Below are 17,569 nucleotides of genomic sequence, written 5' to 3' on the forward strand. Positions count from 1 at the left end.
TTTATCAAGCACCTACTGTACTGCAGGGCACTATTTTAACCCAGGGATGTAGGGCAAAATGCCTCCTCTCATATAGTTGATGGGAGGAGAAAGAGAGATAAAAAAACTAAACAAAAATAAATATCAGAGGTGACAATTGCGATGAGAAAAAATACAGCTGAGTCAGGAAAAAGGGACTGTCCAGTGAACTGAGTGGAGGTACACTGGTGGCATGGCTATTTGTATAACATCAGGAAGAGCCCTCCCCCCAGTAAGATGATGTCTGAGCAGGGCGGTGAAGAAGTGGGGGTGTGTAGAGATCCCAGGCAGAGGACAGAGTAAGTGCAAAGGCCCTGAGCTAGGCTTGATCCAGTCTAGAACAGCCAAGAAGCCTGTGTAGCTACAGCAGAGGAATGGGGATACAAGGAGCAGGCAAGAGTCAGAAACACAGGAGGATACCAAGGCCTAAGTAAGCTGGGGCTCTGCATAATATTGTACGTCTGGATAACAGTGATAAGATTCATTCATTCCTCATGCCTGGCACAGTCTTCGGCCCTGCTAACACAAAAAGTGCTACAGACAGGATCTCTTAGAGTCTGATGGGGAAACTGACAAACTCCAAGTACCACGTGACAGGTGCTATGTCAGGGCACTCTGAAAGTATAGAAGAGTACTAGGGTCCCAGACTAGGGACCACAGGGGCTTCCTGAAGGAGATGGCACTTGAGCTGTCAAACAGGAGAAGGAAAATGCTCCGGAGCACAGGATCAGAGAGGGAGGGAGAGAGGTGAAGGTCAGAACCTGGAATGCTGGGCAGAGCTTCAGCAGTGCCAGGGCCGGGGGCAGCTCGTGGGAAGAAGGGGTCAGGGAGAAGGGCTGGGGAGGAGAGTGGCAGGACAGGGAGGGGCATGCGGAGGAGACTCCGTGTGTGTGTTAGTGGTGGGAGTGGGGGCTGCTGACAAAGCCTCTGGACAGGGAGGCCCAGGTTTAAGTTAAGTGTGTGGGAAGTTGGTGGTTATGGAGTGGGAGATAGCGGATGAGTGGAGGTGGCAAAAAGACATCAACAATTTACCTGCCAACCCGGGGCAACCCACTCCAGCGTTCTTGCCCGGAGAATCCCGAGGACAGAGGAGCCTGGTAGGCTGCCATCTACGGTGTTGCACAGAGTCCCACACGACTGAAGCGACTTAGCAGCAGCAGCAGCAGCATCCAGGGCCCTGCTTTCTCTCTAGTCACTAGGTGGGTCAGGCTCGGAGACAACAAGGAAGCAGAAGGCAGGGGGCTACCCCCACCTGCACCAAATCTTGGTTTCTCCTCCCATCCTTCAAGGTTCATATCCTTCTTTAGGCGGATCTCTGAGCCCTCACCCTGGGGCAGTTCAAGACACTCTCAAAGGAGATTCTTCAAATAATTAATAACTCAAAAATTCACAGCCCTTTGTGGTCTTCAGTATACTTCTACCACCATAACCCCTGTGTCTCATAGTACATCCAGGATGGACAGAGCTCCACTGTCAGCCTCCTTCCCACAGGAGATGCTGCAACTCAGAGAGGTTAAAGCTTTGTCAAAGTCAAGCAGCCAGTGGGTGACTACACTGGGACTCGAGCCCAGCTCTTGAGGTTGCAAATCCCAGACCAACACTGCAGCAACTGCAGAAAACAGGGCCCAGTGATGGCTGAGTCCCAAGGACAAGACTGGGGAGTGGAGTGGGACCAGCTCTGGAAGGGGGAGGAGATGGGTAACAGGGGCAGTGGAGGCTGAGACTGAAGGCAAAAGGGGACAATGTAGGGGGGTGGAAAGGTTTTGAGACAGAACTAGAGGCCTCTCCAGAAAGATCTGGTAAAATGTCCCAGCAGGGTCGAGAAAAACAGAAGCTGCATCCTCCCATCCTACTACTTGCCCATTTCTCTGTGATAAGGTCTCTGTGACAAGGTCGGGAGGGGCCTCTTGCTCCCATTTCAAAGGAGAGAAAAGGGAGGCAAGGAGAGAGGCCCACACATGGTTTGCCTAAAGGCCGACAGGGACTTAGGGCCCAGGGGGACAGTAGGGTAGAGAAGACATCGGAGACTTTTCCCACTCCAGCTTGAATGACGAAACAGAGACGATGAGAGTGGGGGTGGAGATGGAGATAGAAACCAGGGCGGCATCCAAAGAGGGAGGGGGGAAAGTCATAGGTACGATGGAGCCCGTCAGCGGCAGAGATGGTGCAGAGATAAGGCCCTGTCACCCAGCTGCAGTTACAGGCAGGCAGCATCAGCTGGTCGGGTGTCACGGAGCCCCCGAGCCTCCTCCCGCCCGCGCGGACACATCCACTCGGGCAGTGCCGCAGGGCTGGGCTCCCTGGTCCCCGGGGGTGAGGGTACCAGCGTGGAGGGGGCGGGAGGAGGGGGCGGTGCTCCCCCCGCCTCCGCCGCCGCCTCCGCCGCCTGCAGCTCCGCAGAGGCCTCCGCGGCAGCCTCCTGGCCCGCCCCCTCTTCCCCCCACCCCCCGTGCCTGGATGGTACGCTCCGGTCCGCCTGGCCCGACTGCAGTGGATGTTGCTAGAACCCACGCGGAGAAAGGAAGAGACGCAGGCAGGCTGCGGTGACCCGAGCGGCCGCCTCTGCCTCAGGGACCCCTTCCCCGAGAGACGGCACCATGACACAGGGAAAGGTACCGGCATCTCCCCCGCCCGCACCATCCTCCATCCTCAGGTTCCCCCATCTCCCCGTCATCCTAAGCAAGCCCTCTGGACCACTGCAAGCACCTTGTGCTTGGCTCTTGTGCGAAGGTCCTGGGCGGTCCTTGCTGAAGTCAGAGGACCCAAAGGCCCGTTTCAAGGAATGGGCTGTGGCCTCTTCCTGCCCACCAGGCTCTCCTCTCCTCCATCTACATTCCACCCATGCTTTGGCATCACAGGACCCTTCACAGATGCCCAGGTCTTCTTAAGGAGTCAGCTTAGGAGTCGTGTGTGTGTGTGTGTGTGTGTGTGTCCCCAGGATGAGCCCTGAGAGGCAGTCTTTATGTGGCACCCCCCTCTTTTGTCCAATCCCAACCCCAACCATGTTATACTCATCTTTTACACCCTCCACAGAAACCCCCCCCTCCAACTCCCTGTCATCTTTCCATTTCTGGATACAGCCCCTGTGGCTGAGGAGTTACTATGGCAACCCTGCTTCAGGATGTTCTAATTTTTGTTTTGGTTTTGGCCAGGCATGGGACTGAATGGGACCGGATAAAACGTCTTCTCTTTTTGTTCCTGTTTTAGGCCTGAAATGTAGAGGAGGGGGACTGGGGCAGAGATTTGGCTGGCCTAGTAGGGTTATGTAACAATGACAGCCTGTGGAATTATACAACCACCAGGGCCTTGGGCAAAGGAAGAGGGTCCTCTAGGGTGGTGCTAAGGATTGGGTAGAGAAAACAGAAGAAGGGCTTCCCTTCTGCTCCCACTTTTTTTTCCTCAGAGCCAATGGCATCTTTCCTGGGCTCTTAGACCCTCTTTTCCTTGTTTGCAAGCTCATCAGGCCAAAAAATGATGTCATTGGGTGATACCATCTCCTGCCATTTGGGCAGGCTTCACTTGGGAGTGCTGGATATGGAGAGGGCAGGCCCAAGAAGGCTCTGGGGGTCTGGTCAGCAGGGTGGTTCCTGCCCTCTCCATATCCAGCACTGCCAAGTGTGGACAGGGCTGAAGTCAGAGGTGATAATTCTTTCCCAGGTGCGAGCCCTGGGTCTGGGCTCAGAGGACCTTGGTTCTGGTGGGCTGAAGTGGATTTTCCTGGGCATGACCCTTCCGATCTGGGTGATGAAGGGGATTGGCGAGTAGGAGGGAAGCAGATGAGCCAGGGCCCATTCCCACAGGCCTGGGTTCTGAGGCCCTTCCTTGAGGATCGAGGGGGTCGGGGTTCACCATGGGGAAAATGAAGCGCTGCCACCTCTGCGGATTCTCTCCCTCCACTTCCCACCCCTGCCTCCATCAGTCACTTTGCTGACGCTGCTTCCTGTCCTGGGGTGAATGTATTGCCCCGGCCTCCTCCGCCCCCCCCACCCCCCAGCTTGCTCCCAGGCTTTCTGATGATGGAAAAGGCCCCTCCAGTTCAGTAGTCCTCAGGGCTGGACGGAAGCAGAATATCCTGGTGTGGTTTCCTTTTTCATACCACCCCTGCCTCCCAAGTCATCTCTTCCCTGGTGGCCTCATTCGGGCCCTCAAAGCCCATGTCCTCTCACCGAAGCTGAACTTGTACATTGTGGGGGCTTGTCATCCTGCCATGGGACATTTCCCACTGGGCGTCAGTTTCCTTGTCTGTAAGATGATGGAAGGGGCTGAACAAGGCGCTTTCCCTTCCATTAGTAACAGTCTGATTCTGTTCTGGTTTAAGGGAGAGAGGCTGAGATTTCCAATAAGAAAGAGTCACTCAGTCGTGTCCGATTCTTTGCGACCCCATGGACTGTAGCCTGCCAGCTCCTCTGTCCTTGGAATTCTCCAGGCAAGAATACTGGAGTGGGTTGCCATTCCCTCCTCCAGTGGACCTTGCCGACCCAGGGATTGAACCTGGGTCTTCTGCATTTCAGGCAGATTCTTTACCAACTGAGCCACTAGGGAAGGCCATGAGATTTCCAAAATGGACTCAGCGAAGGGCTTCTTGCCCCTTCACTCCCCTGCAGTCCGTATTCCTCTTCCTCCTTTCCCCCTCTCATCTCCTCTTTCTGTTTCCTTGATTTCCAAATCCCTGCCCTCCTTGGTCGTCTCCAGCCCAGGAGAAGGAGGCCAGTCCCAGTGGATGGTGTCTGGACTCTGCAGCCCAGTGGGCCATGGCGGGCTTTGAGTCATTCTTCCTCTCTGAGCCTCAGTTCCCTCATTTAAAAACAGGGGTCAAAATATAGTTAGCAAGGTAACAGCGAGATTGAGTGAGAGAACCTTTCATTGAGTAATATTTTTTAAGCGCCTACTCTGTGCGAGGCCCTTCTCTGGACCCCAGGAAGAAGGTGAAATTGTATAGAGCTGGGCACTGCCCCAGGGACAGTGACCCCCAATGGTGGGCTCTCCTAAGAATTTCCAGCTTCCTCAATTCTTAACCCTGTTCCAGTGTGTATGCCTCTGGCCAGCTCCGAGCCTCCTAGAGCTCAGTTCTCCCATCCATAAAATAAGATTCTTTTTTCCAGCTTTATTGGGGGTAGAATTGACTAATAGAAATTGTATATAGGGACTTCCCTGGTGGTCCAATGGTTAAGACTCCACGCTTCCATTAAGGGAGTGTAGGTTCGATCCCTGGTAGGAGAACTAAGATCCCACATGCTGCATGGCACAGCCAAAAACGAAAAAACAAATTGTATCTAAGGTGTATGATATTTTGATGTACATGTAACTTGCAAAATGATCACCCCAATCAAGCCACTTAACACATCCATCACTTCACAGAGTTACTTTCTCTTTGTTTTTTGGTGGCAAGAACACTTATGATCTACCCTTTCAGCAGATTTCAAGGACACAATACAGTATTGTTAACTCTAGCCACCGTGCTGTGCAGTAGATTTCCACAACTTATTCATCGTGCATAACTGAACCTTTGTACCCTTTGACCAGTATCTCCCCACTCCCCCCACCACCCCCTGACCCTGGCAGCCACCATTCTACTCTGTGCTCCTGTGAGTTTGACAATTTTAGATTCCATGTATAAGTGAGATCCTCCAGTTTTTTCTTTCTGGGTCTGGCTTATTTCACTTAGCATAATGTCCTCCTGGTTCATTCATGCTGTTGCAAATGACAGGAATTCCTTCTTTTTTAAGGCTGAATAATATTCCATTGTATATATACCTCATGTAAAATAGGGAAACTCTTGTCTGCACCCCTGTCACTCTAGTAAGGGGAAGTAATACCTGGGGGAATCCCAGAAGTGGAGGGGCTGGTGTGGAGGACTTGGGTGGCGCCCTGTCCCCAGTGACTGTCTTCCTCTGCCTCTCCTCCACAGCTCTCCGTGGCTAACAAGGCCCCCGGGACAGAGGGGCAGCAGCAGGCGAATGGTGAGAAGAAGGAGACTCCGGCAGTGCCCTCGGCCCCGCCCTCCTATGAGGAGGCCACCTCTGGGGAGGGGCTCAAGGCAGGAGCCTTCCCCCCAGCCCCCTCGGCTATGCCTCTCCACCCCAGCTGGGCCTATGTGGACCCTAGTAAGTCTCTCAGTTCCTGGAGGCAGGAGCCTCAGGGGAAGTGGTGGGCCCGTATGAAAAAACTTGTGTAGGAAGAAGTTGCCCAGAAATAGATGCACTGTGTGGTTGTCAGATGAGGCTGTGATGTCAAAGGTTTGGGATTTGGAGGACTGTTCTAAGGATAGGTCAAGGAGAACTCCATGAGAAAAGAGAGATACAGTTTCTGCAGTCCGAGTTCTTTTCAGTAGGGAAGAGGGGTTTTTTCCAAGTTATTGAGCTAGGACAAGAAGAGGGAGCAGATGGGGGAGAAAAACCAGGAGTTGATCTAGAAGGAAGGGATGCAGAGTAGGAGTGGGCAAGGTTAGAGCGGACCCAGGAAGGAACAGTGCAAGACCACAGCTGACCGTGGCCTCAGCTGGGACTGGCTCCCTGTGAATGGGATGCAGTCTGCTTACATGCTGGCTGATCTGAAACCTGTGTGCATGGAGGCCCCAGGGTTGTTGGGGGCCCCGGCCTGAGGATCCCCTTCATCCATCACTCTCCTTGACTGTTTTCCTCCCCCAGGCCTTAACTGGAAGCAAATATCAGCCGTAGTGGGATTCCCTGGTGGGTCAGATGGTAGAGAACCCACCTGCAATGCAGGAGACCCAGGTTCGATCCCTGGGTCTGGAAGATCCCCTGGAAGGAGGGCATAGCAACCCACTCCAGTATTCTTGCCTGGAGAATCCCATGGACAGAAGAGCCTGGTGGGCTACAGTCCATGGGGTTGCAAAGAGTCAGACACGATGGAGCAACTAACCCACACCAGCCTTAGCATCTCTCACAGTCAGGTACAGTTCCTAAGCAGACCCAGGCAGGCTGATGCTAGCTAGCTCTTTGCAGACTAAGAATCATGGCTGGTAGGGACCCCTCTATTAGGCTGAGCAGCCTGGGGAAACTTTGCCTCAGGGCTGGGAACATACAACCCCCCATGAGCTGTAATGAAGTCTTCCTCAGCCCCTTCAACCTCCCGCAACAGCCCCTCGATCCCCTCCCCCACCTTACTGAGTCCCCACCCCCAACCCCAACAGAATTCTAGAAGCGGCCCCAAGAACAATGCCTCAGACAGAGTCTTTACTCACAAGGAGTGGCCACCATGGTTCGCACCTCCCACCACAAAGCTCCTCGGGCCAAGAAGACCCACCCCACCGTGACCTACTGGAGGGCCTACGAAGGTCTGGTGTTCATGGGAGCCCTTCCTACTGCCCCTGACACCCACAGGACTGCTTTTTCTCTCCTTTCCTCCCTTTCTGTGGCCTGGCCATTTGGGCTTTGGCAGGCAATGTAGACAGTACACAGAGTAGTGAAGGATGAGAGGTTTAGGGTCTTCAAGCCCCAGGCTGGCAGTTGGTCCACCTCCCTCCCCACTTCCTCATTTCCTGTGTCCTGGTTGCCAGGAATGGCTGCCGTAAGGAATGTTTTCACAGAACTGTCAGGGCAGAGGAAAGCAGCTCATTTCAGTCGGCAGATGACAAACATTTCCTAAGCCTGCACCAGGCACTGTGTCTGGCACTGAGCTGGTTTCTAGGGATACACCGATTTTTAAGACTTACATTCAGAGAAGTGATTGTGTAGACAATAAATGAACAACCACCACACAGGGAAACAGGTGTGGTGATGGAGGCCTCAGCCATTCACCTGCCCGACAGGCAGGGAGGACTTCCTGGAGGAAGGGGTATCCACATGGAGTCCTGAAGGATGGCATGTGTTAGCTTGGTGAAGAGGTGGGAAAATGAGTGTCTGAGGTTGAAAGAAAGAATATGCAGAGGCTCAGAGGCATGAGAACATATCACTGAAAAAAATATAGTCACGCTGGAGAAGAGTAGCAGGGAGCAGTGTGCACTGGAGCTGGAGGGCTCATGGGAGGCTGAGGAGGCTTTATTAGGGAACTCGGACTTGAGTAAAAGGCAGTGTGTTAGTCACTAAGTCCTGTCTGACTCTCTGTGACCCCGTGGACTGTAGCCCACCAGGCTCCTCTGTCCATGTAATTCTTCAGGCCAAAATACTGGAGTGGGTAGCCATTCCCTTTTACAGGGGATCTTTCCAACCCAGGGTTGGAACCCCAGTTGCATGGACTTCAGGCAAATTCTTTACCATCTGAGCCACTGGGGAAGCCCAAAAGGCAATGGGGAGCCGTCAAAGAACTTGAAGCAAGGGCAGTGCCAACATCAGCTTTGAAAGACCAAGACAGAGGCTATTGTGGTGGAGGGAAAAGTCAGGGAGAGCTGGTAGGGATAGTGGGGGAGAATAGAGTGGACATATTTAAGGCCTTAGGAATGATTCAGATGCAGAATTAAGAGGTTGGTGTGGTCAGCATCAGGCACAAAGTTTTCACTTTTATTTTGTTTCATCCCCAGTGGGTGGGTATCACCGACCTCTGTCATAGAAGAGACTCAGAGAAGGCTGGTGACTCCCTTAAGGGCCCGCAGCTAGCCAGTCTTGAGGACCGATCCACATGTTTTCCTGTGGAGCCCATGCTTTTCTGAAAGTCTAAGTTCTAGGACCAGGCTCCCAAACTTCACCTGACTTTATTTCCCCTCCAGTCACTGCCTTTCCCTGGTTCCCAGCTAGAGCACCAGCAGGTCTGATCTCCCCAGGAGTCTCCACTTCCCACCCCAAGGGCCTCAGAGCAACCTGGGGTTGGACCAATGACCCTGGGGATGTGTGAAGTGGCCCTGGGGGAGTGGCTGTCCCCTCTCTGATTCTCAGCCCAGAGGGAGCTAGAGTGTCCAGGGAGAGGGATGGGGGGGCACAAGAGGGAAAGGCCACATTTCTATGAAAGAGCGTGGCCCCCAGGGAGCCCCAGCTGGGGGTGGGAGCTGGAAAAATGGGAGGAGACAGTCCTTTCTCAGGACTCAGAATAGGACAGGTGAGAGGCACCCTGGGAGAGGTCTGGGACCTTTGTGGGAAGAGATGTGGTGGGGCTGGAGGTTTGAGAATGGGGCTGGAGAGAGAGGCTTCGCCTGGTCCCGGGAGCCAGTCTGACAAATGCTCTGAGCGGGTGGCCATCGGGGGTGGTGTTCACGTGTGTGTGGGGGGCACTCATGGCCCTCCCCCTGCCACCCAGACAGCAGCTCCAGCTATGAGAGTGGCTTCCCCACTGGAGACCATGAGTTCTTCACCACCTTCAGTTGGGACGACCAGAAGGTTCGCCGAGTCTTCATCAGAAAGGTAACTGCCTCCCCCAACTCTCCCAGACTGGGAGGGTGGGCGGGAAAATCCTTTTGAGAAACCACTAGCCCAACCCTCTGCCCAGAGGCCACCCTTCTCCCCATCGCTGTGATCCCAGCTGATAGTACCTCCTCTAAGTGGGGGCATCCACCACCCCCTGCTATGCCTGAACACCTGCTCTCTTCTCTCCAGATCTCATGGGTGTAAGCTGTGGAGTGTCATTGCTCTCTTTTCTTCTTGGCCTGGATTCCTCCCAGTGACTCTGAAAATGGAGGGTGGAGGGGTTGGGATGCGGGTCTGGAGGGTAGATCGAGTCACCAGGAAGCTGGGCCCTCCTGATCTTGGCTGGGGGCCTGAGCCCCCGGCCTTCTCCTAAGCTGAGAGGATCCCCTTCCTGTCCCCAGGTCTATACCATTCTGCTGATTCAGCTGCTGGTGACCTTGGGTGTCGTGGCTCTCTTTACCTTCTGGTGAGTTGACCATGTGGACCAGCATGCTCCCGGAGCGGTGGGGCCGGGCCTGGGGTTGGGGGCATCCAGCATCAGACAAGTCTGGAAATGTTGGCCTGGGGATATTTGTTCAGGGTAGTGGCCCCCCTTGTGCTGGGAAGAACCTTATCCTGGGCATGTGGAGGGGTCCTCCATCCAGGGGGGATGGCCCCATGCTTCTGGGCCAGCAAGTGTCTGTGAAGCAGCCGTTCCTCTCAGACACACCAGCCCTACATCCAGGCATGTCCACGTCTCAGCCCAAGACTGTAGCTGGGGTCCCCTGCCCCACCTGGGGTGCAGTCTCCTTTCTTCCTCTCCAGTCCTGTGAACTGGGGGCGGGGGGCAGGTACAGATGTAGAACCAGAAATGGAGACAGAGGGTCAATTCGGATTCTCTCTTCCTCCCTTCTCTGCAGTGACCCCGTTAAGGACTATGTCCAGGCCAACCCAGGCTGGTACTGGGCATCCTAGTGAGTATTCCACGCCACCCACCCCCCTCACTGGAAGCACCCATGGCGGCCCAGGGTGGAAGGTCTCTACTGACAAGTCCCAGCCCATGGCCTCTCCCCACACCATGGGGACTGTCCTCACAGGAGCATGGCCAGAAGGGCCCTTCTGAGGTGTTTAGGTCTGAGAGGGAGGGGAGAGAAGGGGTGTTGGTTCTGGAGCCTGCATAAGGTGGGAAGGGTGGAGCTGGGGTCATAGCTGGAGAGACCCAGACTTTGGCCCTGAGCAGAGAGGGGCTGGGACACCTTGGCCTACACTAATAATACTGTTGCTACTCTTATTAACATAGTTGTTATTAGTGCTTACGAATTATTAATCATAATAGCTGCCACTTATAAAGTGCCTAATAAGGGCTGGGCATTGTTCACTGTGCTTGATACACAGTATTGCATTCACTCAGGTCTACTGGGTATAATTACCTCAGAAAACTCAGTCTCGGAGAGGTTGAGTTTGCCCAAGGTCACACAGGCAGACAGTGGTGGAGCTGGGGTTCAAACCCAGGATTCAAGTTGAGGCTTGCACTCTTAATCCCTCTGCTTGGCAGACTCCCTTCGCCTCGAGCAGTCAGCTCCCGCCTATCCTAAACTCTGCAAGGAACACGGCAAGTAACTTGAGAGGCTATTGTGACTCTCCCAGGTGGGCAATTAAGAAATTGTTCTGGATAACACCAGGCCGGACCGCCATGGGCTCAGAGCAGAACCACTGTCAGCAAAGTCTCCTTCGGCACCCATTGCGAGCCCAGGCCGGAATTGGGGCTGCTGGGAAGGCGGCCTCTGCAGGGCCAGGCGGCCTGTGAAAGAGGAGGGGCAGCCCTCAGTCCCCGTCAGGGGCCGCGTGCCTCAGAGGAGGGGCCACGCGGACTGGGGACCGGAGTGGCTTAAGCAAAAGCGTGTGTGGGAGCTGGAGTGGGAGTGCATGGGGGTACATCTGTTGAGTTAGGGACCAGGCTGGCAGAGTACTGCAAGGTTCCGTGGAGCGGAATCTAGGACACCCCACAGAGCAGTGGGCCTTCTGGGATGGAGGCCCCCAGTGTCCACCCAAGGAGCTTGTGCACAACAGCTGTCCCAGGCCTGTTATTGAAAAGGAATCTGGTGGAAAATGTAGGCTCAGCCCAGAGCTTCTTGGATCACCCAAGCCCAGAGCAGTCCCACAGTGGGCCTTGAGATAACATAAGCCAGCCCAGAGACTGACAGGAAGGAGACATCTTGGCCTCTGGGGCTCTTTAAGAGCCCCAAGCTGGGGGTCCCAGGGGAGGAGACGTTCACACCCAAAGCCTTTCTTAGGGTGCAGGACAGAGGGCCTGTCTGCAGACCAGGCAGGGAGGCAAGCATCTAGGGGATCTGGGCACACTAATGAGGGTAAAGCTAATGAGGCCCCAGGGACTGCCACCCCAATCAGACCACATGGCGGGTTGGCATGACTCCCAGCACGTCAGCACCTCCTGGCAGCCTCTGAGCCCCGAGACCTCGAGAGTGGAGTTGCCAGGCCCCTCGTCAGGCCTTCTGTGGGGGAGTCTTCAGGACTCTGTGCCCTGAGCAGATGGAGCAGGGGAACAATCCAAGAATAAGCAGCTCAGGAAGTGGAGGCAGAGTCGACCCACGGAGGGCGGGTGTGAGACTCTGACCTCCGAATGCCGAGACTTAGCATCCTCCTTCCTCCTCAGCATCTCTAGGCAGAAAACAGAGATGCCGTGCTGGGCTCAGGGATGGATGGGGGTGGAGATAAGTCGGAACCGGGCCTGGGCCCTGAGCTTTCCGTGGAGGATGGCAAAGCCTTAATGGTGCTGATGAATTCATCACCGAGATGCTGTGCTGTCCTACAAAAAGCCAGCCTGTGGCTCTGTCCTTCCAGCCCCCTCCCCACCTCACCTTGGTCTTGAGTCTGCCTCTGGGTCGGACACCTAGCAGGGCTGACATCTAATGGGTCTCACCCCCTCCAAGTACCAAGTCCTTAATAGCAATAAGAATGGAATAGGTCTTTTTCTCTGTATGAGGCACTGTGCCGTGGGATTTGCAGATATTCCTCATTCGATCCCTAACAATAAACCTCCCAGGCAAATACTGTTATTAGTACCATTTTATACATTGAAAAAAATGAAGGTCAGAGTGAAGATGTTGCTTCCTAAGCAGCAGAGCCAGGATTGAAGCCTGTCTTTCTGACCGCAAAGCTGTTACACATCCCCTCCGTGCCCGGCAGCCTCCCCAACAGCCAGGAACTGGTTCCAGAGCAGCGTAAGTTGGGAGAGGACGCTGGGTTTGGACGCTGGCCTCCACCTGAGCCTCGTGCCTCTGTGTTGACATTCTGTAAATAGACCATGGCTCCAGCTCAGGCCCTGGGGCCCTGGATCTGACGAGTCTGTCTCTCTCTCACTCCTGTGACTCGTTCTCCACTCCCTGGATGGCCGCCTCCCAGCACCCCCACCCCCAGCCCTCGCTTTCTCCAGGCCCCAATTACCTCCCTCAGTGGGCTCTTGCCTTACTGTCTGATTGCTTCCTCTGAGCCACGGCAGCAGGAACTGCATGCCTCCCTGCAGTAGGGGGAGTAAGGCCTGTGGTATAGAGGTGGGGGGAGCCAGACAGAGGAGGACAAATGTGAGCCCAGAGCTGGGCCGGGGGGCGGGGTGGGTCCCAGTCTCTCCAGGAAGCTGTCAGTCGGCCAGGATCTAGTCATAATAATAACAGCTCTCATCCTCAAGTCCCTACCCTTCACCAGGCCTTGGTGCTCAAGGCTGTACTGGGTGCTTCCATCCAACTCTCGCTACAGCCCAGTGAGCTGGTACTATTATTCCTATTTGACAAAGCAGGAAGCTGGGGCTCTGCAATTCAGCAGCTTGTTCAAGGTCACATGACAGTGGGGCCAGAGCTGGGATGGGAAATGTGAGGGTCAGGCTCCTAAGCTGCCCCCAGGCCACCCGTCCCTCTGCCCTTCCTCCCAACCACTCATCTGGAGGGTTGGGGAGCTCTGGACCGGAGAGAGAAGGAGGTTGAGCTCTGCCCTCAGGAAGCTTCTAGACTGGCCAGGGAGATAGGCCCCACACCCAGGATACACACAGACTGTGGTATTATTATTATCATTATTGTTGAAGTGACTGACCAGTGACTCAAGGGGGACCCAAAGAGAGCAAGTGCCAGAGTGTTTCTTAACAACTCCAAGGGCAGGGTGATGCCATGGTCCCTCACAGAGCAGGATGTCTTGCAGCAGCCCTGGTCATGGCACTGAGAACCCCTCCATCACCGTGGCAACAGTGACGCAGCATTTGCAAGCCGCTGAAGAGCAGGGAAGGGTGAAGACAGAGGGCTCCTGTTCACGAAATCCAGTGGGCTTGTCTCAACCCCTGCATTCCCTGAGTTTTTCATCCAGGAATATTTAAAGATAGCCTAACCCGTGCTAGGCTGAGGATTAGACAATAGGTCGTTCCAGATGCTACGCCTGGGTGCGGATCCGATGAGCAGGCCTGTGGGGTATGAGGTGCAGGCTTCAGCTGAGTTCTGCCCGCGGTGCACAGAGCAAGCCCCTCCAACCCCGGCCACAGGCATCCTCGCCGGTCAGTCCTTCCCAGCAGGGGCAGAGGGAGGTGGTCACCCCGTGAGGATGCGGAGGGCAATGAGAGTGTAGATGGAGGGGTGGAACATGGTGCAGGATGGGCTGGAGAGGTAGGCGGGGAGTGGATCACAGAAGACATTGCCAGGTCTTTGGAATTTTAAACAGAAGAGTCACATGATGGAATCTGCCTGTAGCTTGGAGAGTGGCAGGCAGGGTTGGAGGCAGAAGGACCAGATAGACAGAGGTGGCTCAACCTAAAAGGGTGGTTGCAGGAATGGAGAAAAGGGAACAGATTTGAGAGCTGCCTAGGTAGAGGACTTACAGGTCCAAGTGATTAGCTGGGTGTAGCAGGCTGGGCGTTACAGCTGACGGAGCTGCTGGGTGGGTGCCTCCAAGGCTGCAATGGGGGGTGCCCAAGAAGGAGTAAGGAAGAGGACAAGTTCAACTCTAACCTTCTGCGTTGGGCATATTTCTGAACGTGTCTGCCCAGTAGGCAGTTGGTTATTCAGGTCTGAGGTTGAGAAGGAGATTCTAGATCAGAAATATGGGTGTGCAAGTCCTGAGCATCTGCCTGATAAAGGGAGTCCTAGGAATGCAGGAACCCACCCAAGGGGAGCATGAAAGGAGACAGCCTGACAGAAGAGACCGGTGCTGAAGCGGGTGGAGGAGTGACCGAGGGAGTCAGGCGGGAACCCAAGGCTAAGTCACTGTGGAACCAGGGCAGCAAGTGAGAGACCAGATATTGAGAAGCCAGGAAAGACAAGGATGGACGAGCGTCAGCTGGACTCAACAAGGTCATAGTGATTTTGCAAAGATAGCTCTCATTAAGCTGGGGCTCAGGCTGGTTTGTTGAGGAGTAATGAGATGGAGAAAATGCCTTGAACAGCAACAACTTTTTCAAGAAGCTTGGCTGTAAGGGTGGGTGGATAAAGTAGCAGTAGCTAATGGAAGGTGTTGTTTAAAGATGGAGAACAGCTGAGGAGGTGTGTGAGGGAGAAGAAGTGGTGGTCAATGGTAGGACAGGGGAGGGTGTGGGACCCAGAGGTTTGGGGATTAGTCTGCAATGAGAGGAGGCACAGGAGGAAGCGCACAGAGATCCGTGACGTGATGTTTTCAGGTGGCAGACAGGGAGCCAGGGCGCCCCACCTCATCCCAGATCTTTCTGGGACACATCAGGGCAGACCAGGCAGGAGAGTGAGGCAGCCTGGGAGGTTTGAAGCTGGAGGAGGATGGTTGGCATTGCTGCCATAGGGGATGGGTGAGAGAACTGAGGAGAGACATGGGGAGGGATGACAGGTGCCATGTCTGAGGGCACATTGGGCACTGGAGACCATGCACTGGTGTTGGCACCAATCTAGGTAGGCATGGGCATGCCCCACCCTTGGGTCCTCAGCCCTCATCTCCCACCTCCTGGACTGGCCTCCACTTCCACTGCTCTCCAGAAAATCCTCAACCCTGAATCCTTGTCTCTGGGTTTCACTTGAGCTTCTTGCCAGTCTCCTGGTGGACATGGCCACCTGATCCAGAAATTCATGCCATAGGTGCTTCTCACTGTGCCAGGTGCTGGCAGGAAAAACAAGATCATTACAAGTAGCAACAGGTCCAGGGAAAGGCCTGAAGGAGGCAGTGTGGGGTAGTGGTTATAAGCGAGGACTCTGGGGCCAGAATGCCTGGGTTCTAACCCTGCCTCTGCTGTTGTGGTAGTTGTGTGACCTTGGACAAGTTGGCTGGCCCCAGTGAGCCTCACAGAGACGATGTGAGGATTATATTAGTTAATAGTCATAAAGCATGTAGTTCTCTGGCTGGCACATAGAGAACACTATATGAACTCCACATATGAAACTACACATATACACCTATATCTATGCGCACATGTGTGTGTGTTCAGTCATGTCTGATTCTTTGCAACTCCTTGGACTGCAGCCTGCCAGGCTCCTCTGTCCATGGAATCTTCCAGGCAAGAATACTGGAGTGAGTTGCCATTCCCTATTCCAGGGGATCTCCCCGACCCAGGGATCAAACTTGCATCTCTTGTGTCTTCTGCATTGACAGGTGGATTCTTCACCACCAGGCCACCTGGGAAGTCCATGTTTGTGTATACACACACACACACACACACACACACACACACACACACGTTATATTATCTGGAGGAAAACCACTTTGGATTGGGTGGTTAGCTAGTCTATGGCACCCAAGACTCATGATTTCTAGAAGTAGGCTCGTCTTTCCTCTCTTTTGGAACTGGACTATCACCCTGTCCGTTGCAAGGTTCTAGGATGCTTGTGGGCTTAACCAATCCCTGCCCCTGCCCCGCAGCACCCTGCTTGGTGTCCTGTGGGCAGAGAGTGGGTTGAGCAGGCGACGGAGTGGAAAGGCTTCAGGAAAGACCAGCTGACTCCCCCGTCTGTCTCTCGCAGCGCTGTGTTCTTTGCGACCTACCTGACCCTGGCCTGCTGTTCTGGACCCAGGTAAAGATGGTGGCGGGGGGAACTTGTGGGAACATGAACAGGGTCTTGGAAGTTCTGGCCCCAGTCCTGCCTGCCACCAGTGCTGTGCACCCCTAAGAGAGCCCCATTTTCTGAGCTCTGTTAAGCAGGCCTGCCTTCCCCCGTTTCCTTGGCACCTCAAAGGTGGGGGGAGGGTGAGTGGACAGATGGGGGCCCGTGGGGATGTGCCCCAGGAGCGGGGGTGAGCTTGCGGAGCCCCAGTCTGTGCTGCCCACACCCCCACTCTCCTCTGAACTCGGCGGCTTGCCTTACAGGAGGCATTTCCCCTGGAACCTGATCCTCCTGACCATCTTTGTAAGTGACGCGGGGGTATCTGGGGACAGATGCTGTAGTGATGGAGGGAGCAGGGAGGCAGGGTGAATTTCGAGGACCAGGAGTTGGGGACAGCCAAGATGAGGTCACTGAGGGAGGCAGGGGTATTTTCACCCCACTTTTTCTTCGAAGACAGTTCACCCTCTCTTTCCAAATGAGCTTTCTCTCTCCACTCCATCCACTCTCTCTTTCCACTATGATTGTGTTTTTAAGAGGTTTGTGTGGGAAATCCTAGAGCTGTGGGTGACAATGGGGATGGTCGTAGGAAAGGGGAAGAGAAGGGCTGCAAAAGAACAAAGGCACAGCTGGCTCAAGGCCCGGTGGGACCTCCTTCCCCAGATGAAATCCTGGAGGTAAGCGCATATGCACAAGGCAGACTCAGAGTTGAGGGGTGCACGCAAGGGGAGGCCCTTGAAGGTGTCTGGGCCCCACCATTCCCTCACGCTGTTCTCCTTTCAGACCCTGTCCATGGCCTACCTCACTGGAATGTTGTCCAGGTAAAGCCGATAGGCAGAATGGGGGAGTTGCCCCAAGCACTATCCCTCCTGGGAGCGCTGGCTAGGCAGGTGTTGGGGAGGGGCAGGCAGGTAGGAAATGCTGGCTTCAAGCCCACTCCTCCTACACTCTACGGGACAGTGCCTCCAAGACCTGGCCAGGCTGGCGGGGTTGGGGTGGGAGACGGAGGAGAGCAAGGTGACACCTCTCAAGCTGCAGCTGAAAGGACCCCAGATTCATGCTCATGCAGTTCCCTGAAAGCCACCTCCATATACCAGCACAAACCCCCCCCCACCACCTCTTCAGGATCCTTCTAACAGGATTTCGAGTCTTAAGCATGTTGGGAGGTTGGGTTCTAGTAGAAAGGAAGGGGAGGCAGGAGAGGGAGGATCATGGGAAAGGAGG

General features: G+C 54.7%; 1 protein-coding gene across 1 annotated transcript in view; it reads left to right on the forward strand.

Moving 5' to 3' along the window:
- The window catches only part of FAIM2 (Fas apoptotic inhibitory molecule 2), a 33,537-nt gene continuing 18,443 nt past the window's right edge, over positions 2,476 to 17,569 (forward strand). The window contains exons 1-8 of the mRNA XM_018047815.1: positions 2,476 to 2,630; positions 5,927 to 6,122; positions 9,208 to 9,311; positions 9,716 to 9,780; positions 10,214 to 10,267; positions 16,268 to 16,318; positions 16,612 to 16,651; positions 17,129 to 17,166. Of these exons, the coding sequence (XP_017903304.1) occupies positions 2,616 to 2,630; positions 5,927 to 6,122; positions 9,208 to 9,311; positions 9,716 to 9,780; positions 10,214 to 10,267; positions 16,268 to 16,318; positions 16,612 to 16,651; positions 17,129 to 17,166 (563 nt within the window). The 5' untranslated portion in view covers positions 2,476 to 2,615. The remainder of the gene's footprint in view (positions 2,631 to 5,926; positions 6,123 to 9,207; positions 9,312 to 9,715; positions 9,781 to 10,213; positions 10,268 to 16,267; positions 16,319 to 16,611; positions 16,652 to 17,128; positions 17,167 to 17,569) is intronic.

This window comes from Capra hircus, chromosome 5 (genome assembly GCF_001704415.2).
Source record: "Capra hircus breed San Clemente chromosome 5, ASM170441v1, whole genome shotgun sequence".
Classification (NCBI taxonomy): domain Eukaryota; kingdom Metazoa; phylum Chordata; class Mammalia; order Artiodactyla; family Bovidae; genus Capra; species Capra hircus.